The sequence below is a fragment of the Triturus cristatus genome, chromosome 10, assembly GCF_964204655.1.
Source record: "Triturus cristatus chromosome 10, aTriCri1.1, whole genome shotgun sequence".
Classification (NCBI taxonomy): domain Eukaryota; kingdom Metazoa; phylum Chordata; class Amphibia; order Caudata; family Salamandridae; genus Triturus; species Triturus cristatus.
The window spans coordinates 675,833,277-675,858,683 of record NC_140593.1 but is presented as its reverse complement, the minus strand read 5'-3'; the positions used below and the strand labels follow the sequence as shown (position 1 = coordinate 675,858,683).

Here is a 25,407-nt window from a genome sequence, read left to right as displayed (position 1 = left end):
GCAAAGCAGGGGCATCAGTCGGGCCAACAGGGGACCTACGCGGCGCCTCCGGAGATCCCTTCTGGAGGGTGTAGCGGTCCATGTTGTTAGACTGAGGGGCTGCGCCACGGCGGGTCGATTTCACCTTTGCCCGGTCGCCATCACCTTTGCCCGGTCGCCATCTTGTTTCGTGGACATGGCTCCAGTCCCCAAATCGTGCCAATCTCCTTGAAAAGGGCTGACAGACCGGTTCACGGGCTCCGGGGGTGGGCGACCACAGCTCCGAAGGGCGGATCACAGCTGGCGGGCCGGCAGGGCACCCCGATGAAGTCACACCACCGCACGCCGCCCGGCGACCCTACCTCGCTTGGCAGCAAGGAGGGCGTGAAAGCGAAAGTGAAAGTGCGGGGTACGCGAATCGCCCAGCCTCGCCCGCCGCTGTTGTTCACTTTGTCTCCGGATCGCCCCACAACTCCAATCCGGGGGGCCGGCGCGGAGAAGGCCGCAAACCTCAATCGATGCTCCCGCCGGTGTCCGAGGTCCGATTTGGAAACGGAAAACGGGTGGCACCTCAGCTCGGTCTCACGAACACAGTCCCCTCATCTAGGACAGGATATAATCAGGATTTATGCAGGAGGTCACGGAGGTCCTCGGGAGCCTCGCACCTACGCGGCCATCTTGGTTGCGCGCTAGGCTCCTCCTCCGGCGGTTTCATTCTAAAGCATGATGTCCTCTAACCTTGAGGAGTGATAAATGCTGTTTTAGACATATTACTAATTTGGGTGATCAGATCAGTGGCAAAGGAGTATGTCGCAAGAAAGAGCTGATTGAGTTTATAAAGAGATGAGATTCCTCTTAACAAGGATGCAATCCTTTCATTCTTACAGACAGTTTATCGAAAATATGTCTGACAAAACTGAAGCTCTCTGGTATTTGATGAAGAAGAATTGGATATTATGTGGTGGTAAGAGTTGTGCAGAGGAGCCTAAGTTAATTAAGAGGGAGTTGGAGTGTACGTGCCTGTGTCCTAAGGCTTTCATACTTAGTGAGCAATGTGTTGTGGTAACTGATGCAAGCAACAGAGGATAATGGACAGTGTGATAGGTGAAGAAAAGACCATTGCTTTCACGTCTTCCCAATGAATTGCAGGAGGAGGCGTTAGCAGTGAATTGGCTTTGAGAGGCTAGTTATTTCTGTGGGGAAAAAGCTCAAAGCTTGGACTGATCAGAAACCGCTGTGTCAGCCTGCATTAGGAAATGGGTAATTTGTCTTTAAAACTTATTTTTAACCTATTCTATCGCTCTGGGATCCAAACTAAGGCAGCAGACTGTCCGTCATGTTTTGTCGTTGTCACACAAAAATGTTTCTCAGGATTACTCGGAGTCAAATGGGGTTGTAGAGGTATATATGTATATGGTATTTCTATAGTGAACCTTGCCAAAAGGTAGTGAAGCACTGCCCAGGATTAAAGACAGGTACACAATCAATGAGTATTAGGAGAGGAAGCTGGGTTGTGGATGGTTAATGTTTTTTGATGTAGCTTTTTGTGTTTTGTTTTAAGAGGTGAGTCTTCAACTCCTTCCTACATTTGAGCAGCTTTGTAGTTGTCCTGTTGGATGCTGAAGTATTGTTTCCGATCCTAGAGGCATATATAGAAAAGGCCTGCTACCTTGTTTTTGCTCTTTAACACTTCTTAAGCTGCAGTCTGGTTGTGTCCTGGCTGTAGGTGTGCTGAGCAACACCAGAGAATGTTGAGCTTGTCTGCAAGATAAGGAGGGTGCTGGTTGTGATGATGGATTTGTAAACAATGCAGCTGGTTTTGAAGATGGTGAGGTTGGAAGATGGAGCCAATTAATTACCGTCAGGATGGAGGTGATATCATATTTCTTAAGACCATGGATGAGAAGTATAGCGTGTAGGGTGCCCCTAGTGGGTGCCAGTGTGGTGATTGGGAGGCTAAGGAGTAGCGCATGATCAACATTCAGGTATGAGAGTACTAGGGGTTGAATAACAGTTCCTGCGTTGCTTTCTGAAAGAAAAGGGTTGACTTCATTAGAATAAAAAGCTGGTACCAGGCTGTCTTGTGTTAATTTTTTTTCTGCCTCCAAGGTGATCTTTGAGTATTAGGTTGGTCTCCAGGGTGATTCAAAGTGATTTGGTATTCAGTGAATGTTGGGATTTGAATTCATCAAAGATCACGTCATTGAGCCAGGTTTGTACTGTATCTTGTTTGTTGTTCCTGGCAAATTAACAGGATTTCTAGTCTTGGTTGGGTGAAGCTCCGTGTAGGGGTTGAGCATCCAGGTCTGGATGGTGTGCAAGCAGTGTTTGAGGCATTGAATGTAGGAAGCCGAGGAGACTTGCAAGTAGAGTTGTTTCACTGAACTATATATTCAAGAATTCACGTTTGAATTAGACTTACAAACTTTGCCTGTGTTCCCATTAATACTGTATCATATGTGTGGAGGGATGATGAGACAGAACCTCCGCTCCCAGTTTACACAAATTAGTAATGCCCATGTTTAGGGTGCAACTTGTACTTTATGCTGAATTGACAGGCTTCTATTTCTTTATGAATAGTCGTAGGGCCACTGACAGCTTCTGACTATCTGTTTCTCTGTTTGGGTTTTGCATGTGATGTTCATGTCATTTGTGGTTCTAATGTCAGTAGTAATTAAGATAAAGGCTTCCAATGTTGAACATAACTTGTCCATATCAAATATGAATCAAAATATATTTGCAAATGCACAGTGTGCCTATAATCTGTTATCTGCCCTATGTTTGTTTATGTATGTCCATACATAACCAATTTAACAGGAAGTGTTATAAATGTATCTGGGTCTGTAGTCAATTTTTTGCACTCTTTCTAGATTACTTTTCTGCGTCACAAGCAAATGAATTTATGTACCATGTTCAACAGGGCGAACATGCTTCCCCTCCTCCCCCAAATTTTCCTTTGTCCTTCTGCCGGTGTACACTAGTTGGTAACCTAGGCACACATTTTCTTCAGTAAACAAGGTCTTTACTGCTGAACTACTGTTTAAACTACGTTTACCTGTATTGTCTTTTACAGCTGTTCAGTTGTGGCAACTCCACTCAGGGATATAATCCAGCTCCGGATATAAGAACCTGCACAATAATTTCACTCCATCCCACCTTTATCTATTAACCCAACATAAAAACCGAAACAATTCAAGCATTAGGCTAGAGGCTACTTTTTAGATTATTTCTTTAACCACACTCGTAGCTGGTGTAAAGTAAAGAGACTGGAAGATTTTGTAGCGTGCATTTTTTACCTACTATGGCCAGTTTTGAAGCTGGTGTAGAATATTTAACGAAGAGTCACATGGAGGATACTTGAGGAGTCTGGGAGTCACCATGTCATAGCCGCCTAACAGCGTTCCATCAGTGCCTCTCATCACATGTATAGGAAATAGGGACAACACAAAGTGTTAATAATGGTGGTTTTGTGGTTACAGAGCTGGAAGTGTCCTGAAAAGCATCATCTTTTACCTTTTATCTTGTGAACCAGTTGTTATAATAAACATTTTGCTTGTAATAATGCTTTATTTTTTTTAAATCAAAATTGCCCTGAAAAAAAGCAGCAGCACACCTGTGAAATAAATGCTAGGTCTTACAGAGAACACAATCTTTAATTTGAAGCCAGTGCATTGATTTAACTTTTGAGGGAATTAAGGCAAAGGTATTTTTTCAGGTTACAATTGTATGTTGTGTTTTGGATTTCTCAGAGACTGGATATTTATTTGTAAGATAAGTATAAGTGGGTTGATATAGTTAAGATGGTACTTAGTTCCTACTACTGCAATATGGATCTTAGTGGGTAGGCAGTTGGAGAGCTTGCTGTTATTTTTTTTTGTATTTGTATATATATTTTTTTTTTTACAGAGTTTTATATAGCATGAACTTGACCCGAATCTGGTATCAGAGCGCTTTACATAGCACCAGTTGCATTACATGAGGACACATTCATTTTTTGGTTAGGCACGGGGAGATAAAGTGATTTGCCCAGAATCACAGGATGTTCAGCGTCATTGCCGAGACTTGAACCTAGTTCCCCAGATTCCAGGTCGACCGACCTAGCCGTTAGGCCAACTCCTCTCCCCAATGTGGGAAAAACGAATTGTATGTACTCGATATTAATCTGATCTTGTCCAGATCATCCATATTGAATGTTTAATATGCCTTTGTGCTACAAGACTTACACTTTGACTTCCTTCAGTCTATAAACTGTTTTCTCAGGCTAAAATAACAATAACTTCTGATTCAGAAACATGCATTTTGAGTTTCTTGGTTTTGCAGACTGGTTTGGAGCCAGGTCATATTGGTTATTTGCTCACTTTGTATAGTTCTTTTTACCTTTCCAAATCAGGATTGGCTAACCCTTAGATGAAGGCTTTTAACTTCTGAAAATCTTTTGCAGTCCTACTCATTGATTTATTTATCCCAGTTCCGAGATTACTGCATATTTCCACTTAATATGTGCACACCCCTAGAGGTGGTTCCTCGCTTACCTATCTTTGAACATATTCAGCTTAGCCTGCACGGTCTTCAGTGTTGTCTACCAATTTACGACAGAGGATGGCTGATGTCTGTGAGGTTGAACTTGGGCTTTATCCCACATATCTATTGATCTTATCCAAAGGTAATTTCTCTGGAGCCGCCTCTGCTGTTCCCTGAAGGATGCCGATCTTGCAATCCATTGGACTCTGAGTCTGCAGAGGTTTCCTTATCTCATTATTCAACCTCTTTGACAGAAGAAATGCTCACTTCTCATAAAAGGAGGAGTGAACATGGCAACCCTGATTACAAGGACCAGCTTGCTCTTTGTTCTTAACTCCCCAGTAGGCTTCTCGAAAGTGCCCAGCATGCCCACAGGGTATTGCTTGAAGAGGTCCTCACATCAAAAACAGAAGAAAACATCAAAGCACTGCTCTCCGCCCTAGGCCACACTAACACAGAAGGGCACTGATAAGGTTATTATCAAACATAAACATGAATTAATAGCACACCACCGTAAAGGAACGAAAGAGCCCTTGTCTGGGTGCAAACCAACTAAGATGTTTGTAAAATTGCATAAAAGATAGCATAAGCGAGTTTTCATATACTTCATAATGCGTTAGTGGCATTTATATGGCGAGTTGTTTTGCTTTTATTTCCCCATGGCTTCAGATTGTTGTGTATGTGCTAGCTGCTTTTGACAAGTAGTAAATACATTGAAGCTTAATTCTCACCTTTTAGTGCTGTCAAATTGTTTGTGTGTGTGGTTTTCTTACTTACCCCATCATACCTCATTGTTATTTTGTGACTATATGTACTGGAAGGACTTTATCAGATGAATGAATGACATCTTTGAAGACCCCGGCTTTGCATCCAATTTCTAGAAAACCACACTGTCCTTTTGAAATTTGTTCCTCAAAATCTTTTCTGATCAGGCCATAGGGGGAAATAGAACTCCCTTCCTCAGCCAACATAGTCCACAATCAACATATTATGAGCATCAGCCATGTCCTCTGCACCTGAAATACTATCTTCTTCAGCACTGTATCTTTTATAGAGTCTCATGCTCGAGGTATTCTCATCTACGTAGGTGGCATACACTGGCCTTTTTGCAATATATTTGCTCAGAAAAGACCAAACACCAGTCATTCAAAGGAAGCACTCTGTACCCATCTCCCCCTAGAGTCCACCATACCGCTGTTTTCTACTGTTGGTCATTTGGAAAGGGAGTCCTTCACAGCTCTGCTCTGTCTTTCTCCTGCAAACTGGATCATTTTCTTGCACTTACCTGGTATTTTAACAACTGTGTTCAGACTTCTCCTGAATTTAAACTTTAGTCGAGTGGGGACTTTTCTTTTGGAAAATGTCCAATTCTCACAAGATAGACCTGCTCAGGGTAACATTTTCTGTGGGAGGAAGAAACTTTATTTTGAGGATCTCCACAAATGGTGTATGTGTTGTCTTCATCCTAAACTCAAAGTAAAAGATGTGAGACGTGGAGGAAATTTTCAGCCAAGACTTTGAATAACAGCATGACGTTGCTGAGGTGGCTTCGGTGAAAGATTTATCAGACATACGATCTTCAGAAGATACGGCCTTCTCACTCTGGAACTTGTAAGAAGGTGTCAAAACGATGTTATGACTGAAGGTAATACTCCAAGCAAGGGGCTTTCCCAAAGGAGTTGCTATCTTCCTCTGTGGAACCTTTGTACAAAGCCTCACAAAATTGACAGAAAGCCGGAAAGGCATTCTAAGGCTCGGACTCAGAAGACACACCCTTTGCCGTCCTGCGTGCTTCCACCATTGACAAATCGCAGCATCATTGCGCTTGTGATCCTGCCAGCTCCTTCTCCCGATAGTTCACCAGCTGAACTCACTAGCTGTTCCTCTATCTGTAACACTGTTGACAACAGTACTGTTGATGGCTTTCAACAAAAATTACATGTGGTAAGTTGTGTCATCTTGAAAGACCCAGTCAACAAAGCCACAGTCAACAATAGTTTATGGCAAAATAAAGCCCATACCATTAAAAGAAATTGGCCTTTTTCCAGAAGATAATTCTCTCAGTGCGGTGCCAGTGTTTCCACTGCCTAAAATCTTGGAGTCTGAGGCTGAAACTGGAGGTAAAGATGCGCCATAGGATCAAGAGACTAACCACTTCAGTCACCCATTCTGTGACAAAGAGGAGCAAAGTTGCGGTTATCGTCACCCACACAATGATAGTTACCATGTTGAATAAATTGAAGAGCCATCTTGTCACAGTGACAAATTGTTTTGGGTTCCAGTAAGCCTTACTGGTCTCCACGTTATGATGACAGATTGTTATACAAGATTCCCTTTGCAGCCATTACACCCGGAGGCGAATCCTCCAACCACGTCTCAACAGCTTTTACCTCAACCCCAGGTGCCAGTACAGCTTGTGCCAAAACTTTCAAATACGCACAGCGGCACCTATTGTGCACATTTACATGATTATGTAGTTTCTACTATGGGGAAAATCCCTCCCCTTTGCAGGCAGACTTCAAATATCCCTGGTGATTTTGCACTTTTTCATGTACTTGTCAAAAGATTCTCTAACCCTTTTCAGCCCCTTGAAATTGATTGCCTCCTTTATGGTTTTATTTGGTTGGCAAGAAGAGTATAAAGTCTACACCCAGCTTTGAACACATTTGGTAAGAATGACTAAAGATCCTGCAAGCAAGTCCATGCTTCGCTACTGGCTATGTTAGCACAACTTTGCCAAAAAACACAGACCCCCGGGCAACACCCCAGCTGTTTATGTTTATGAGATTTATAAAGCGCTCAACTACCCATGGGTGTCTCGTGCTCGGTGCTGAGGACAGCCAGCTTGTACCCTGTACCGAGGGACTTATTGGGTAAACAGCCATGTTTTCGTCATTTTCCTGAAGGTTAATAAAGATTGGCATGCTCTGATCTTTAATGGGAGCGAGTTCCAAAGTTTAGCAGTGGCAACAATGAAACGTTTATCGCCCCATGAAGCAGTTTTAGTGCGTGGCACTCTGAGCAGAAAAGCAGTAGATGAGCCTGTGCTGGAATATAAATTGCTAGTTCTCTGATCAGAAACTGAGGTCCAGTGTTGCGAGAAGTCTGTACGCAATGCACAAGGCCTTGAACTTTATACGATTCTTCACAGGGAGCCAGTGATACTTCTGGATAACGTGAGAGATAGACTTATACTTAGGGGTTCCTGGCAGCATCCTGGTGGCTGCATTCTGATTAGATTGTAGTTTATGGATGACCTTGTTTTGGGCATTCAGAAGAAGCCCATTACAGTAGTCAATGGTAGACATGACTAGTGTACTAACCAGAGTTTTTCCTGCTGTCAAAGGAAGAAATGGTAAAATCTTTTTTATCATTCGTAGTTTGTAAAATGCAGCTGAAACCACTGAGTTTGCATGAGGTAGAAAAGTCAATCTATCGTCAAATACGACGCCTAGATTCCTGACCCTAGTAACTGGGGGAGGACCCAGTGACAGAGGCCACCAGGATGAAGACCAGACTGGGGATAACTTACGGAATGTCATAACCTCTGTTTTATCAGAGTTCTGAAGGGCCAGCCCAAGGGTGATTTGGTGGCGATGCAAGAAACTCAAAGGACATTGCTCAATCCGACATTCCAAAGTACTCTTCCATCAGATCAAGGGGGACGACAGAAGGACAGTTTCAGCAAAAGGTCGTCTATCTTAGCTGATATGTCCATCAAAGCAGAGTGCTTTGTCCATCATTGGCTGCTATGATAGACCAATTTGGTCAGACAATGCTCAGTACAGCCACCTTGTACTAGACTATAAGAGAGAGAAGACTAATGTGATTCTAAGAAAAGGAAAGAGCCCCAGCGTGAGTGAGTGATACTGCTGCGGATGATGTTACTACAGGATTCTGACAAATGGCAGTCCTCTGAGGCTAAGGGCGGCTGAGGTGCACATAGTTATATCCAGAGGTCTAGAATAGCATTCTGGATATGCCCGTTGATGGCGATACCTTATTCCTCCATTATGTGGCCAAAATCCTGCATTTCATTAATGCTGACCTTGGCACTGCCAAATTATTACAGAAGCTGCTTTAAACATGCCGAACATCTGTTTTAGTAGGCTTTGAGTGAGATGTGTCTTACTTTTGGGAGAGGATTCTAACCCTAGCATTTCTAACTCCAGCAGCAGTATCCGTACCGCCATCCATATTATCCTGAGGCCTCCATCAAGCTCCTCGCTGATGGGAAGATGAAAAGAAAGGAATTGCCCAGAGCTAGAGCAAGACATGATGGGTGCTGACAACTCACATACTTTGACAATCTCACACTGATGCCCTTATCCACAGGGCCCAGTGAGTAGGAGAATGTCTTTCACAGGAAGGCATAACGCACAAACCGAATCAATTTGTGGTTCAGTTTGATCAGACATTGGCATTCACAGAAAGACATTAACAGTCTGTACCAAAAGAAGGTGACACTTCAGCATATTTACCCATTGCAGTGTGAAATCCTCATCATGCTGAAAAAAGGAGCTCTTGAGCCCATCAAATCTGAACAGAGCTGCGTATTTCACCTAGTCCAGAAAAATATCAGGAGAGTGGATACCAGTACTAGATCTCCGGTCACTGAACTTCATTTAGAAACCGTCCTTTCCTATTGTTATGCTGCATTAAGTAATTTTACTGATTGAAGGAAAATGTTTTGTGCATTTGTTGTATCTTCAAGATGCATACTTCCAAATCCTGATCTATGCCAAGCACCACAGATTACTTTAAAATGGTCTAATGCTTCTAACAGGTCAGAGTTGTATCATTCAGGCTAATGTCGACTCCCTAGATATTTACCTAAGGCAGGCACCTTGATGTGTCCTACCTGAGATGACATGGTCTCTTAATATTCTTCTACCTAGATACCTGGCTTATCAAAGGGGAATCTCACCAGCAGCCATAAAAGCTACAAATACTTGGTAGCTTTATTGGGCAATCAAATGGGGGAAAGTATATCCCTTGGAAAAACAGGCAGCTGTGTCAAACTTAAGCAAAGCAGGTGGCAAAATGGAAACTGTGTCAACATGCCTCTCCATGATGTCATCTTACACTCTGTTCATACAAAGTTCCTGTCTACATAAGTGCTCCCTCCAAGAGGAATAGAACACTCAGTGGTTGCAGACCACTGGATCCTTCAACAACCATATCTCTGTTATAAGCAGTGATGAGACATCCATTTCCTGGTGGCAGTCTTGTGCTAACATAGACGTATGATTAACTTACCTTCATGGATCAGCTCACTTTCTCCTGGAGAGAGATACTTCCATTGAGAGTTGGGGTGCACACCTATAAAACTTGAAAGATGGGGACTACTGGTCTTACATCAACAAATAGGTGCATATCAATACATGGATCTCAAAGCGATTAAAAATTGGCCTACATTTCTTCCTTCCAAAGCTGATTAACTTAGAAGTTTTCATATGAACGGACAATACAATGCCCATGTTCTACGTGAACTAGAAGGAAGAACAATGTGTCTGTTTTTGTTGGAAGTAGCTTGGTCTGTGGAATTGGGCCTTCAGCCATGAGATCTCCTTAAAAGCAGACTATCTATCCACAACAAACAACGTTTGGGTGGACTCCACATGTTGGAACTCAATCAGATTTACCAAGTCTTATGACTGTGTGAACATCTGATTCTGTACCTGTTGACCAACAAGAAATACTGTTAACCTGCTGGCATTTTCTGGGAACCGTGATATCTCGAACATACCCCCCAGACTGGTTAAAGCCTACTTAGGTCTGATCAGTGAGGTGTAACTTGAGCCTTTGGCACAGTGAATGCCTAGACGTAGGTCCAGTGCTTACTATGCCACTGAAACCAAACTGCATCCAGTGTCGTCAGAGCCCCATCAATTACTACCATCCCTGTTGCATCTAGCCGAACCAGTTCTCTCCCATGATTCTGTTAGGGTCCATTCGGCAATTATCTCACTATTCTGCAGAATTTGCAAAAGCTCTGTCGGAGCCTTGCCTCAGTTTGGCCACCTGCACTGAGCAGGGCACTGAGTGTAGTGCTCACAAAACTAACGAAGAGTTCACTTGAGCCACTCCACAGGGATGAACTGAAATTATTGTTGTAGAAGGTAGCAACTCTTTTGGTATTGATAGCACCACGTATGATGCATGTGATAAAAGCATTCACAATAAAAAATAATTTCATAATGTTTTCCACAAGGAAATAATGTTACTGCAAACAAATACCAGTTAATTCCATAATCCCTACAGCCTTTCCTTTAAATGATTTACTCATTTTTCAGGCCTTTTTCGAAGACCCTACAGTTGAAGCAGAGCGATCTCTTGATTCCTTACTTATCCGCGTTGTCAAGTTTTCATTTTGATAAAACAATCCATTTTGAGAATAACTAGCTCTTTGAGGCATTTGGTCGTCCTTAACGAGGCCAACCTCTGTTTAAACCGGCATCACAAGTTGGATTGATTACCTTCGGTCATAACAAAGCTGGTCATCCTCTCAGTGGTCCAATGACGGTGCATTCTAGGAGGTGAACAGCAACTACTGCTGCGGTCTAAGCTATGGTGCCATTGGCGGAAATTTTCAGGGCAGCAGCGTGGAGGAGCCACGGTACTTTCCAGACACAGTACTGTTTGGATAAGAAGTCCAGAGAATTGGTAGTTGAGGAAGCAGTTTGAAGACTATTTCAGTAGGTCTTCCACTATTCCTGTAATTTTACTGTATTTATGAAATTATGTTTACATAGCATGTATATTAATAATGTAGTTCTGTTTATTGTGTTCTACTGCTTGGAACTCCGATTCAAGCATGTGAATCTATAAAAGATCCAGTCCCGGAGAATAAACAAGCTACTGAACAATTACAAGCTTCACCCCCCCCCCCCCCCGCCTCCCCATTTGAGGTTTCCCTTTGCAGTGTATCTTTTTATATTAGTGCTAAGAAAGCTGATGTATGGTATTTCCTATGGCAGAGTGCCTTCTCGTTGATGACGTTTGTCTCTTTTCTGGAGGCAAATAAGTTACAAAAGTGTCAGCGCCTCAGGGCTTTTCGCCTTGTTAGAGTGACCCTGCTGTTTGAAAGTTACCGAGCGGCTCCCAAGGCAATAGTGGGAAATTATTTAAGCAAGTGAATTTATTAAAGGTACCAACACTGAAGAACCATAGTAAGTAAGGTAAGTAAGGTAAGTAACTCGTTTCTTTTCAACTCCTTCACCAGCTCTTAGAGTAGTTGAACACACTTTACTGTTGATTTTGTTCACACCCTTTGAAAGCGACCTCTGAAACAACCTTTCTGACACAGCATTGCAAGTTGTGACAAAGCTAACACCTCTCTAGATCCCAGCTTGTTTTCCCATTCTCGTCCCATTGGCTTTACGCTTTCCTCTGATGTAGGTATGTATTTCAGTGCACATACCTTCTGGTTATTTCCTTCTGTAATCTTGTTTGCACAATCCGTTGTTGTAGCATCCTCTTTCAGACCGAAATTGCATGCCAAATCTTTTCCTGAATTTTGTCTTAACTGGTCTCCTATAACTGAACCTATTCTATTGCTAAGCCGTGTTGCTTTGTGCACATGTGTTTGTATTCTGTTTGCTCTGCCAGTGTAAAGATCTCTATCGTGCTATTCCTTCAGGATTTTAAGCTGGTTTGTTCACTATTTGCAGATGCATTCTGTAGTGATATTCAACCCCCATTACCTAATGGGGTACACAAAGAAAAAGGAAACTTAGTTAAACACACATTTTATTAGTCATGCCGGAACAAAGTCTATTCTGAAAATATGTATTGATTACATATGTATGTATGTAAATTGATTGGTAAAGCTTGTATGACGGCCCCAACGCTTTTTGTAGTAATGGCTTTTAGTTTCACCTTTTCACCTACTATCCTTATACGTTTCAGCATGGAAAAGATTTTGAAGCTATTCAAAATAACATTGCCTTGAAGTACAAGAAGAAAGGGAAGCCAGCAAGTATGGTGAAGAACAAGGAGCAGGTCCGGCACTTCTACTACCGCACTTGGCATAAAATTTCCAAGTACATTGACTTTGACAAAGGTTAGTAGAGCTCAAAACAAATGCCTTCCCTGGAAAAAAAACACGCTTTTCCCCCTCTCATGTGTTATTGTGTTAAGATCTTTGGGATGCGGCACTACTAAAGTGTTAATTTTTTTTAAATGTACTCTTTTGATGACTTACTTAAATTGTTTGGTATGAAAGTTGTGTTCTATGCTTTTGTGGAATTACGCAAAATCTAGTCAAAACTACGCAGAATAACATAAAAAGCTATAACGTTGTTTTGCACAATATTTTAGGGCAGAGTATGTCCTCCTGTCAGTTTTTGACATGTGGACTCATTCCGCATTAAAGTGCAAGAAAACTAAAGCACCACAAAAAACAGCTGCTCGTGTTCTGTCGTTCACTTGCGTTCATTGTAAATTTTTACAGCAAACCTCACTTGGTTAGCAGTTGGTTCTGGTTTTTTTTAGGTCTGGCAGGGGCGTCTGTTGGGATGGTAAAGTCCCTCCTCACAAGGTGATGGGCCTGCATCCCTGCTCTGAGTGCCTCAACTGTAATAATACCTGGATCCCTCATGCTGATTTTTAGGTCTCGCCTGACCCAGCGCATGCGCTGGTCTGGCGAGACTTATTGAGAGGGCTCCAAAAAGTGCTACCAGGCCAGCCTATAGCTACGGTGCATGTGCGTGGGCGCGCGCGACGCGCTTTACCGCGATTACTTTCGATGCCGCACGGCCGCTTTGATGTTTGATCGCGATCACTTTCACTTTCTCGGCCGCACGGCCGCTTTGCATAGCCAATAGGTCTCACTTTTGGGACCTTATCAGTATTTAGTTATGCAACTGTTGCATGGCTAAACACTTATAAGGTCCCAAAGGCGAGACCTATTGGCTATGCCAATGCTTGTTGTTGTTGTGGGCGAACACTGATCATGCGTGTGCACCATTATACATAGACCTGTCTCACTGATTACAGCCTTTGAAGGACCAGGAGTGGCATTCAAAGCACTGCCTTCTAAGTGGTGAAAGGCTACTGCCTTTACCAGAAGTTAAGCAGCACATGCGCAGTGGTGGCAGCATACCATGCAGTGATCATTTGGAGTGAACAGGTCCTTTTTAGGTCGAGCCTAGCGCAGAGCGCAATTCGCTGCTCTAGGAGAGGGCCTCTTAGAAACACTCCAGACTTTCTTAAAGCTCGTGCATGTGGTTGTCACATTCTATTGGCCTTTGCGTGTGGCTTTCAAAAATGAAAGCACGCAAATGAGCAAAGGCGGTTGCATGTCCCGCCTCTACTCTAAACGTTCACTCCCATGGCCTTTGGGTCACGGAAGCGAGCAGCAGCGTGCTGGGTGCCACCTGGATTCCTGGATCATGTTACTCCTTAACCCAGCGCGGTCGCTTTCACTTTCACGATCGTGCTTGTTTAACCTGCCTAACAGGCAGCGGGCAACTCGTGTAAATATGAAGGGAATGTGCTTAAAGGACAAAACATCTGGTTGCCGTCGCACTCCCAATGCTTAATTTGTAACCTTACAACTGCCGGGGCTTTTACTAGGCAGCAGCTTCAGACAACATACTTCTTTTTTTATCCTGCCTAACAGGCAGTGCACAACTTGTGTTAATGGGAAGTGAATGTGCTTTCAACGACAAAACTTCTAACTGTACGAGCTCAGAAACCAGGTTCCATTCTCAAATGCTGCTCAATAGGGTGTGATTTTGGGCAAAGCATTTAATTTCTATACACACAGTAAAAATACAGGTGTCCTGGACTGCAGATAAAGTATTTCTGTTGATTATTATGTGCTGCTGTTGAGCACCAGAAACCACCAGCTCATATTCAGCACTGCACTTTCCCTGTGTTTAAAACACCACTACATAATGTAAAGCACGGCAACCTACATTCAATATTGGTTTCACTGTTAAAACACGGTGCACAACCTGTGTAAATATGAAGGGAATGTTACTGTAAAGGACAAAAATTTCGGCTCCAGTCGCACTCCCAATGCTTAATTTGTAACCTTATAACTGCCGGGGCTTTTATTAGGCAGCAGATTCAGACAACATACTTCTTTTTTTACCCTGCCTAACAGGCAGCATACAACTTGTGTTAATGGGAAGTGAATGTGCTTTCAAGGGCAAAACTGCTAAGTGTACAAGCTCGGTAACCAGGTTCCTCAAATGTTGCTCAGTTGGGTGTGATTTTGGACAAAGCATTTCATTTCCCTACACACAGTAAAAATAAAGGTGTCCTGGACTGCAGATAAAGTATTTCTGTTGAAGTTCCCAAATGCGAGACCTATTGGCTATGCCAATGCTTGTTACCTGTGTCACTGGAGTTAGGCCTACAGGCCCACTCATTTAAAGTTCCACTTGAGAGAGTCGGGGTAGAAACAGAAGAAACAGGAAAGAGAGCTGGAAAGGGAAAAGATAGCCCTTGAGGGATAGAACGTAGAATGTCAGCTCCATCACATATGTGACTACATCCAGTTCAGGCCAGGTTGTGGCCAAAGTTTCAAAATATTGTGTGCATATGTATGTGGAAGGCCAAGACATCTTGGAATGGTCTGGGAACTTTGAGGTCACTTGTAAGTTGCAGGCTTTAAATGAGGTGTTTAATACAACTGACTCAATGTGGATTGACTGATCGGAAGAGTTTTGCAGCAGTGGGCGAATGGACATGGGCCTCCAGCTGTTGATTTGTAAGTTCCTTGTTAATACCCACCCATTACGCGTATATTGTTACACCAAACCCCATTTTCAAGATGGTCAATTTTGGCACTCGTGGATGCTTGTAGATGCTCAGGGCTTTGATTTGAAGAGCTTGTTCTTCTTTTTCATGTGCTTGTGGAGCCAGACTGCTCTCTGATTGGTCCAGCTGGAGTTCATTCCTTTTAGAGAGAATGGTCAAATTCTGAGATTTTAGAGGAGAGATCTTGGAGAAGGACTCCAATATCCTCTTTAGTGGCTGGTGCCTGAGCTTCCCCCAGTTTGTTGGAGCGCTCCTTCTTGAGGGTGTGCAAGGTGTCGAAGAGGCATTCTGGCTTTGAAGCATGTCTTTAATGGACAATGCTTTTGTAGTTTTTGTCCAGTGGCTAGCCATGGTTCTCATCGCCTAGGCTAGTTTGGCAGGGGGAGTGTGCTCTGGAGAAGCTGAAGTTTTCTTTTGTGGTGCGCTGATAACTCTGATGGTATGTCTGAGTAACTGGTGGTTGGGCTCAAGAAAAGCCCGGCGTCTCTTATTCTAGACTGTCACTTTTATTGGTTATTTTGCTGGAGCCTCCTAAGTACTACGGTGGAGCTTTGCGGTGTGGACCCCCTACAGAGCTCTTTATGCCCAGTAGGAATCACGTGATCAAGCTAGACCTTCTGCCTAAAGCATCTGCCAGTGGTTGCATGGTGGAGTAGGCCTAACTTGATGAGGGGTTAGGTGGCCACTTTGCAGTTCTCTTGAGAGGCACCGACTAGGTGGACTCCTGGTATGTTGCAGGTGGCGCTGCCCCTCGGGGATCTAGTGTGATAGCGCAGAGGTGTGCCCCTCCTCAACCCCCAAACCCTGTTTTTTTGCAAAGTAATATGTCCAGCTGGCCTTGTAATGTGTGTTCATGCACTTCTAACTAGGTTCGCATCTGCACACTCGGTCGCTGCCTTAGCAAGGTGGCCCACCCCTTCACCTCGACTAGACTGTTGGTGGTGGAATGAAAGGTCCTTGAGGCTCCGTTAATTGCTGTGTGCTCATGGCTATAGAACCACCACTCTGTGTGGGGCTCAGCCCTGCTAAGAAGAAAGACCTCGTATCTGGGAGTTGAAGATTGCATAGCAGCCAATGCCAAATGGTTTTGTGCAATTTTGGATGGTTGTTGTGAGTGCATGCCCCATTGTTTTGGTTTATAATACATTGTGGTTATGTTTTTGATGTATTTTCAGAACCACTGTTTTGCAGCGTGAATCTTTCTGGATTCACTATGCTGTGCATTATTCCGCGATCTTGTGGTTGGGTCCGGATTCGTAGTCTTTTCTTTGTTTTTTTTTTTTTTTTTGTAGCCCAGGTGGGCGTCGACGTCCACCATTTGGTGCACCTCCCGTGACGTCGTCGTGCTTCCTGCGGAAGTCCCACCTTTGGGGCGCCATCTTCAGATTCTTTTTTCCGCCGTTGGGTCTGGATCGTCATCGGGAAGCTCCAGAAATTCACTCGGAGGAAGAAGGAAGAAAAGCGAGTTTCATCGATAGAATCAAGAGAAGACATCAGGAATAGAACAGATTTCATCAGGAGCGCGAAGAAAGAGGACCAGCGAGCTTTTTTCTTCGACAGCCTTGGAGAATGCACGCTCAGAGACCCTGAGCGAAATGGACAAGACGCCATTCAAGTTCTGCCCAAACTGCCACCACAAGTTCGCGCAGAAAGACCAGCATCCGGTCTGCAACCTCTGCCTACCGGTGGATCACCAGAGTATCGACTGCAACGCCTGCTCAGCCTTCGCGCCGAAGACACTCAGGGTGAGAGAGAGGCAGAGAAGAGCCAACGCCAACATGGATGGCAAAGGGAAACCCCCGACACTCTACGAGCTGGGCCTCGACACGGACGACGAGGACAACGTCGCCGAGACAGCCGAAAACTTCACGGTCGTAGAGACCGACAAGAAAAAAGAAGACGAGGTAAGAGAATCGTCGAGCGCAAATCAAAAAACACCTCAAACACGAGGGTGACTCGAGAAAAACTGAGTCAAGGTCCACGAAGGGAGCCCCGGCGCCGAAAACTTCGACGTCCAAAGGGGGAACTTCGGACTAAAGGCCCAGCGGATCCTTACAAAAGGACTCCCTGGTGCAGAAAGACGCCGAAAGGCAAGATTCGTCGAAATCATCCCAGGAAACGGGCCGATCGACGCAGAAAGAACGTTCGACGTCGACGCAAGTTTCATCGAAAAGACCCGCGGTCGACGCCGAAAGCATCTCCGAAATGGAGAAAAAGAAGAGGCGGCTCGAGGCCGAAATGGAGAACATCCTTCAAAGGAAGAAGGAGTTCGACGCCAGGATGAAGGAATTCAAGATTCCAACGGTTTCATCGGCGGACGTCGTCGAGGTCGAAGACGAGTTCGACGCCGAAGGGCTGACAAGGGATCTCGAAGAAGAAGAGGAGCCCTATTATGAGGGAGAAGCCGAGGAAGAAGACCAACAGTCGTTCTACGAATCGGCGGCATCTACCAGCAACGACGTCGAATGGCACGATCTCGACACCGAAAACCCGGAGGAGGACGTGGACACGTACCCCTCGAGGCCTTCGCCACCCGACGACATCGGGGTGTACAATATGGTGGTGAAGAGCGCAGCAATGGCCTTCGGCGTCAAACTCGACGAAGAGAGGCCGAAAGCCGATTTTCTCGTCGAAACACTGCTCCCCATCCAGACTAGGAGTCAGTTCCTCCCCATGCTACAAAGCGTGATGAACCAGGGGAGAGAAGCCTTCAAGGAGCCTGCCACCTGCCGGTCGATCACGCCCAGGACAGAGAAGAAATATAAGCACTCCTCCCTGGACCCACCTTACATCAAGGGTAGCGTCACCGCAGACTCCATCATAGCCTCCACTGCCAGGAGAAGGGCCAACGTTCCAGCAACTTCGGGCCCACCTCCGGATAAAGAGAGCAGGAGGATCGACCTCACAGGCAGAAAGGTCGAGAGGAACGCCGCAATGCACTGGCGCATGGCGAATTCGAATGCACTCCTCAATAGACACCAATACCAACACTGGGATGAGATGGGGGAGCTAGTAAAGCACCTCCCCGAAGAATACCGCCAGAGAGCCTCTCACCTGGTAGATGAAGGCAAGAACATCGCCAACTCCTGTATAAAGACGGCGTTGGATGGGGCAGAGACTTCAGCAAGACTCATGGCCATAGGGGTCACAGAGAGGAGGCATGCATGGCTAAGAATCTCGGGATTCAAACCGGAAGTGCAGAACAACATCCTTGGCACCCCCTTCAACGGAGAGACACTGTTCGGAGCAACGGTGGACGAAAAGCTCACCCAGCTCAAGAAGGAAAACGAGACAGCGAGGTCCATGGGGGCCCTACAGCTGAGGGGAATGAGACTAGGAAATCCCTCGAGGAGACCCTACGGTAGGGGTGGAAGCCAACAGGGGACGTCGCACCAGGCGTTCCAACAAGGTCAGCAGGGCGAAGGTCACGGACAAAGTCAGCAGAAGCAAAGCTGGCAATATCAACCTCGGGGCCAGTCCTTTCGCGGGAGAGGGAACGGACGTGGCCAAAGGAGGAGAGGGGGCGATCAGCCCTCCTCGAAGTGACTCAGCACGCAAGAAGACGCCTACCCTCGTCAGGTCCCCAAGGGTGAGGCGCAAAAAAGTGTCATCAGGGGGAAGAGAAGATTCAAGAGCCTACGAGCATACGACACCAGTAGGCGGAAGGCTGAGGTTCTACCTTCAGGAGTGGCGGCGTATAACCACAGACAAGTGGATACGGAACATCGTGCAGTACGAATACTGCGTAGACTTGGAGAAAAGACCTCCAAACAGGAAGCCGAAGGGAAGACTGAGATCGGCCCAAGAACTGGCAATACTAAGAGAAGAAACGCAGAAACTCCTACAAAAGGGAGCCATAGAGACAGTGCCGTTCAGGGAACGCAACAAAGGGGTCTACTCAAACTACTTCGTGGTTCCGAAGGTAGACGGGGACCTCAGACCCATACTGGACCTCCGTTACCTAAACAAGTTCGTCAGAACGCAAAGGTTCAAAATGACTTCACTGCAGGAGGTACTGCCACAGATAAGAGAAGGGGACTTCATGGTCACCGTGGACCTCAAGGATGCCTACCTTCACATCCCAATAAACAGAAGGCACAAGGGCCTTCTAAGATTCAACATCGAACAGGAACACTACCAGTTCACAACCCTGGCCTTCGGATTAAAATCAGCGCCAAGGGTCTTTACAAAATGCCTGTCGGCGGTAGCGGCACACCTACGAAAGCAGGGAATACACGTATACCCCTACTTGGACGACTGGCTGGTCAAGGCAAACTCACGCGAGAAGTGCGAGAGGCACGCAAAACGCGTAACAGACACCCTTACAAATCTGGGATTTTCCATCCACTGGGGAAAATCATCGCTGGAACCGGAACAGGTAAAGATTTTCCTGGGGGCAAAGATCAACTCCCTCAACAGTACAGTAGTGCCCAGCGACAGGAGGACAGATGCTCTACTGAAGGAGACGCAGCTCTACCAGAAGGGGCGAGCTCTGACAGTGAGGGCGGTGAGCAAGATGATGGGGATGATGGCGTCCTGTATCCAGCTGGTGCCGAATGTACGCCTGCACATGAGACCATTCCAGGAATGGCTGCAACAGCAATGGTCACAAGCAAACGGAAGTTGGGAGGATCTAGTGGTTGTTACGCACGCAGTGCAGGAGGAGATAACTTGGTGGAACAGAGACAACATAACAACGGGGAGAAGCCTGACACCACCAAGCCCAACAGTGACCATTACCACGGACGCATCGCAGAAGGGATGGGGAGCGCACATGGACAACCTCAGAGTGAGGGGTCTATGGGCTCCAGCAGACGCGGTCCGCCACATCAACTACCTCGAGTTGAAAACGATACTGCTAGCCCTGAAGGCATTCCAGAGACACCTGTTCGGCCAGAGGGTGTTGGTACAGACAGACAACACCACGGCGATGTTCTACATCAACAAACAAGGGGGGACACAGTCGTTTCCACTCTCATCCCTAGCTCAGGAGATTTGGAGATGGGCCATACCTCTCAAGATAGATCTACTGGCAATTCACCTACCAGGGAAGGACAATGTGGAGGCAGACTGGCTGAGCAGGCAGACCTCAGCATCGCACGAGTGGGAGCTCAATGGCCAGGAAACGGAGAAAATCTTCCGGAGATGGGGGACTCCCACAATAGACCTATTTGCAACACGCCACAATGCAAAATGCCAAAGCTTCGCGTCCAGGCAACCAGATCAGCAATCCAAGGGAAATGCCCTATGGATAAGCTGGTGGAGGACATTTGCCTACGCCTTTCCACCGATACCCCTGTTGCACAGAGTGCTCGACAAGTGCAGAACCAGCAACATGACTCTGATCCTGGTGGCTCCACAGTGGGCGAGGCAGACATGGTTCTCACAGATTCAAGAAATGGCGCAAGGCAATCCGTACAGGTTCGAGAGGAGAAAAGACCTGCTCTCAATGCAAAACGGGGAGGTCCTGCACCCAGAGCCAGAGACCCTCAACCTAGCAGCATGGCTCCTGAAGACCTAGAGTTCGCACACCTAAGGTTACCTCAGAGCACTATGCGAGTGCTACGGGAGGCAAGGAAACCTACTACAAGAAAGTGCTACAGCGCAAAGTGGAAGAGATTCACGGTGTGGTGCAGGAAAAAGGGCCTGCAAAACAGAATAAGAGACTCAACTGTGCTGAGGTACCTCACACACCTTCTAAAGAGTAACCTCTGCTCGAGCTCCCTAAGGGTACACCTAGCAGCGATCGTTGCCTACACCAGAGGTGAGAAGGGTGGAAGTTTCTTCACCTCGCAGGTGGTGAAGAGATTCATGGAGGGAGCCAAAAGAATGGCACCCCCGAAAAGGTTGCCGCCGCCGGCATGGAATTTAAACGTGGTTCTGACGGAGCTCATGAAGGCGCCGTTTGAACCCATTCACAAGGCCACTCTACAAATGTTGACGATGAAAACTGCCTTTCTAGTGGCCATAACCTCACTACGCAGGGTGAGCGAGCTTCAAGCACTAACGCTACAGGAGCCCTACATTCAATTTCACAAAGACAGGGTAGTCCTGAGGACGGACCCACACTTCATGCCCAAGGTAGTGTCGGCGTTCCACATGAATCAGAGTATCCAGATACCGAGTTTCTTCCAAAACCCGACTACAAACGCAGAAAAGGCCCTGCACACCCTCGATGCCAGAAGAGCGGTGATGCACTACATTGAAAGAACCAAGGAACTCAGGAAGTCGAAGCAGCTGTTTGTGTCCTTTGCTACTAGCTTCATGGGTAGACCAGTGACCAAGGGCACCATCGCTAGGTGGATTGCCCTCACTATTCAATTCTGTCACAAACAGGCTGGACAGGAGCTAACGGAGGGGCCCCAAGCTCACTCCACAAGGAAGAAGGGGGCCACAGTTGCCTTCCTGGCAAACACGCCCATCCAAGACATTTGTCTCGCAGCAACTTGGGCATCTGTGCACACGTTCACAAAGCACTACTGCGTGGACATTCACATGAATAAGGAAGCACAGGTCGGACAGAAGGTGCTACAACACATTTTCAACGACCAGCGATCATCTTCCACCCAGCCACCACAAAAATAGGAAAACCGCTACAAAGTCTATGCACAGCATAGTGAATCCAGAAAGATTCACGCTGCAAAACGAAAAGTTTCTTACCTGTCGGTGTAGTTTTGCAGCTTGAAGATCTTTCTGGATTCACTAGCGAACCCACCCACCTCCGCCAGGAAGATGAGGCTGGAGGAAGAGGGGGTGAAATGGATAGGATCAAAGAGGTGGAAACGTACAGAAATATGGACGAAAGGATTAATCAATCGCCTAGGGTTAAAAAAAAAAAAAAAAAAACAGGGAAAAAAGAACCCGAAGATGGCGCCCCAAAGGTGGGACTTCCGCAGGAAGCACGACGACGTCACGGGAGGTGCACCAAATGGTGGACGTCGACGCCCACCTGGGCTACAAAAAAACAAAAAAAAAACAAAGAAAAGACTACGAATCCGGACCCAACCACAAGATCGCGGAATAATGCACAGCATAGTGAATCCAGAAAGATCTTCAAGCTGCAAAACTACACCGACAGGTAAGAAACTTTTCGTTTTGGATTGTTGTTTGAGAGGCTTGATTTGCTGCCTGCGCCGCAGTGACTTCTAGCACATTCTTGAAGGGGTGATGATTTTGTGTAGCCCATTGACTCTATAAAATAAGGTGGTTCATGTGTGTCCCCCAACCTGTCATGGATGCGTCAGTGTTGATGGTTACTTGCAGCTGAAAGTCGAGAAGCATTCTGCTTATTAACAAGTTCCACTGTGCTGATTGGCGTTGAATGCTAGGGTTCATAGACACTTGATCATCCCAATTTCTTGTATTCCTTGTGTGGCTAATTACTCCTTCAACAGACACGTGTGCTCTTGAGTTCGAGACTAGAACAGTACGTACATTCACAATCAAAACAATGTAGGAACATTGACAATAATATTATGGACCCGAGAAGCATACATAATAATATATACATACATCGTTAGGTACAAAAATATATATTTTTATTTACTTTTTTTGGTTTTATACCATAATCACATATCTATGTGATTTCGAAAACATCAAAATATGTAATGGCGGTAATGATGGCCTCTGTATTTAACAAATATTTAGACATTTGATTTCATCTATTTTTCAAGAAACATAATCAATTGTTCTACGTTGGCGTGTCATACCGCATCGTATGTGCGTCTGTTTTCTCTACCAAATGAATACCTCTCATTTACCCCCTATAGTGTGTTTCACTACTAAGTGTATTTTGTGTCTACCTGTTGCTTTGCTCTATCCGCTATGTGTTGAGTTCAGTTAATTCCCCTTGGGCCTGAAAGTGATGGAGCCGCAACGTCGGTGAAATCGCGTGTACCCCTACCCTCACAAGTCACCTCAGTAGCAGTCAATGTGTATTATGTGCGCCCCCTGGGTTATCCTTCTGGAAGCGTCATGTGGGTGATTAACGGGTTTCCGGGTTATTCTGCTCTACATTTCGGCTCTCCAACAGTATTGTGTCCCATGCCCCTGACAGTGGGAGTGTTCGCAGGCCCATTGTATTTTCTCGACGCAATGCCACGCTCTCTGCCTGCGCCCAGCATATCAGTGACTGTCGCCATGCGTTAATTTGTAGTGGGTCTGGTGACCTCCAGCGTTTGGTGATTAAGCGTATGTGACCTTGTGTTTTTTTTGGTCCTATAGAAGGGTCCTAATATGCAAACCTCTCGAGATCTCAATCGTGCGACCCGTGCATACGGTCAAGTGTGTCATAACTGTTCTCCAAAAAGAGGCGAGAGCTGTGCATGCCCACGGCATATGCAATAGGTCTGCATCTAGCGTATCACATCGTGGGCATTTAGCATCTGCGCGATTATAATATTGGTTAATCTTAGGCGATGCCATGTATGCCCTCTGGGTGATATAATACTGTATTAGGCGAAATCGAGCATTCCTGGGGATATGTGTGGGTCCCTCTAGTATGGCGACCATTCGCGATCAGTGCATTGTCTCTGCAAGTCCGTATCCCAGTGTTGTCTGAGGGACGTCAGTGGCTGTGTTGAGTGGCACGCAAGGGAGTAAGCAAACCATTTGGTGAGGTGCCTGCCGGCGCCTAGTTTGTGCATATATTGAACAGTGAGATGTGTCCCAGGCTCCTGGGCTATGGCACCTCATAGAGTTTGCAACACCTGTGTCAGTGTAGCGTATAGAAGGAACTGACCTTGTGGCAGGGCACTGTCCGCCGTCAGCATGTGGAATGGCATTAATTGGTGATCCTAGTAGAGGTCTACCAGAGTGAGCAGGCCCACCATTTCCCAGGGGAGCAGCTCCGCCGACTGGATCGCGCAGCGATGAGTTGGTGTACCTTGTATGGGTAGAGAAGGGGCATAAGATATCACCTCTTTTGTGAGTCTTCGAGTCCGGCGGAAACATCTGTGGGCGACCGACGCCAGCATCTGCGTCGGGGCTGCCCCCCTTCTACCGGGATGGAGCAGGGCTAGGAGTTGGGCCTGCGTGTATCCAGGTCGCAGTGCGCAGTATCCGCTAATTTCCGAACCACCAATCCAGCGAGCCACCCATTGCAGCTGCGATGCCAGATAATAGTGTTCCATGTTGGGGACTGCCCGTCCCCCATGGTCGACAGGCAAATAGTTTCGCTAGCGCTACCCTGTTGCGTGCTTTATGCCATATGAATTGCCTATGGTTTTGTTCCAGCATACGAAAGAAGGAGGGCTTGACCTAGATCAGTAGATTAGTAAAATGGTAAAGCAGCTGAGGGAGCACAACCATTTTCAACAGGGCTATACGACCCATGGTGGCTAGAGGGAGAGTACGCCAGAAGGTCGTCTGAGAGCTCACCGCTGTCCTAAGGAGGTTACCTTCCAGCAGGTCCTCCTGGCGGCGGAAGACTCGGATCCCCAAGTGACCCGCTCCGCCCGCTGAGCTAGCAGCTGGACCATGTGTGGGTTATGATCAGTGTGCGTGCGGCCCAGGTATTCCGCACCGGAGCACCTGGCGAGTAGTGTTTCACTCCCTATGAATCTGTTGATGGGTACATGTAACCCATGTGGGTGAGAATAATGTATGTGCGATCATGTTGGTGCAGTGACCTCCATATGTCAGGAAGACCTCAGTAGTGCAATCACTCCCTCAGGCCCCTAGCATGCGATGCAGCGGTTGTGCACTGTAGCGGCAGGAAGGACGTGTCCAGACTGGTGTCCAGTGCCGAGTTAAAGTCCCCCACCCCTCCAACAACCAAGGTGTATTGCACCAGCGGGACAGTTTGCAGGATAATGACTGCCAAAACTCTGCCTGATTAGTGTTTCCCATCCAGGCGGCCTCGCAAGAGTGACTAGCGCCCTTAAATGTCTATTGCAGGCTCTTCAGAGACATAGGGGGTGCCCGGACGAATCCATGTAAGGGCACCTCTAGCGTATGACGAGTATCCTGTGGCTATCACCTGGCCTCTCCATCTACGTTGCAATTTACTTATCTGTGGCTGCGCTAGATGTGTTTCTTGTAACAGCGCTATGTGGGTGGCATGGAGCTTTATATAAGCATAGGTTTCATACCTGCGCGCTGGGGTATGCATTCCCCTAATGTTTTAGGTAACTA

At 46.2% G+C, this 25,407-nt stretch overlaps 1 protein-coding gene across 4 annotated transcripts in view; it reads left to right on the top strand.

The window, feature by feature from the left end:
* The window catches only part of CRAMP1 (cramped chromatin regulator 1), a 1,093,426-nt gene that overhangs the window by 155,012 nt on the left and 913,007 nt on the right, over positions 1 to 25,407 (top strand). For all 4 annotated transcript variants that reach the window (XM_085628165.1, XM_085628163.1, XM_085628164.1 and 1 more), the window contains exon 4: positions 12,412 to 12,565. In XM_085628165.1, the coding sequence (XP_085484291.1) occupies positions 12,412 to 12,565 (154 nt within the window). The remainder of the gene's footprint in view (positions 1 to 12,411; positions 12,566 to 25,407) is intronic.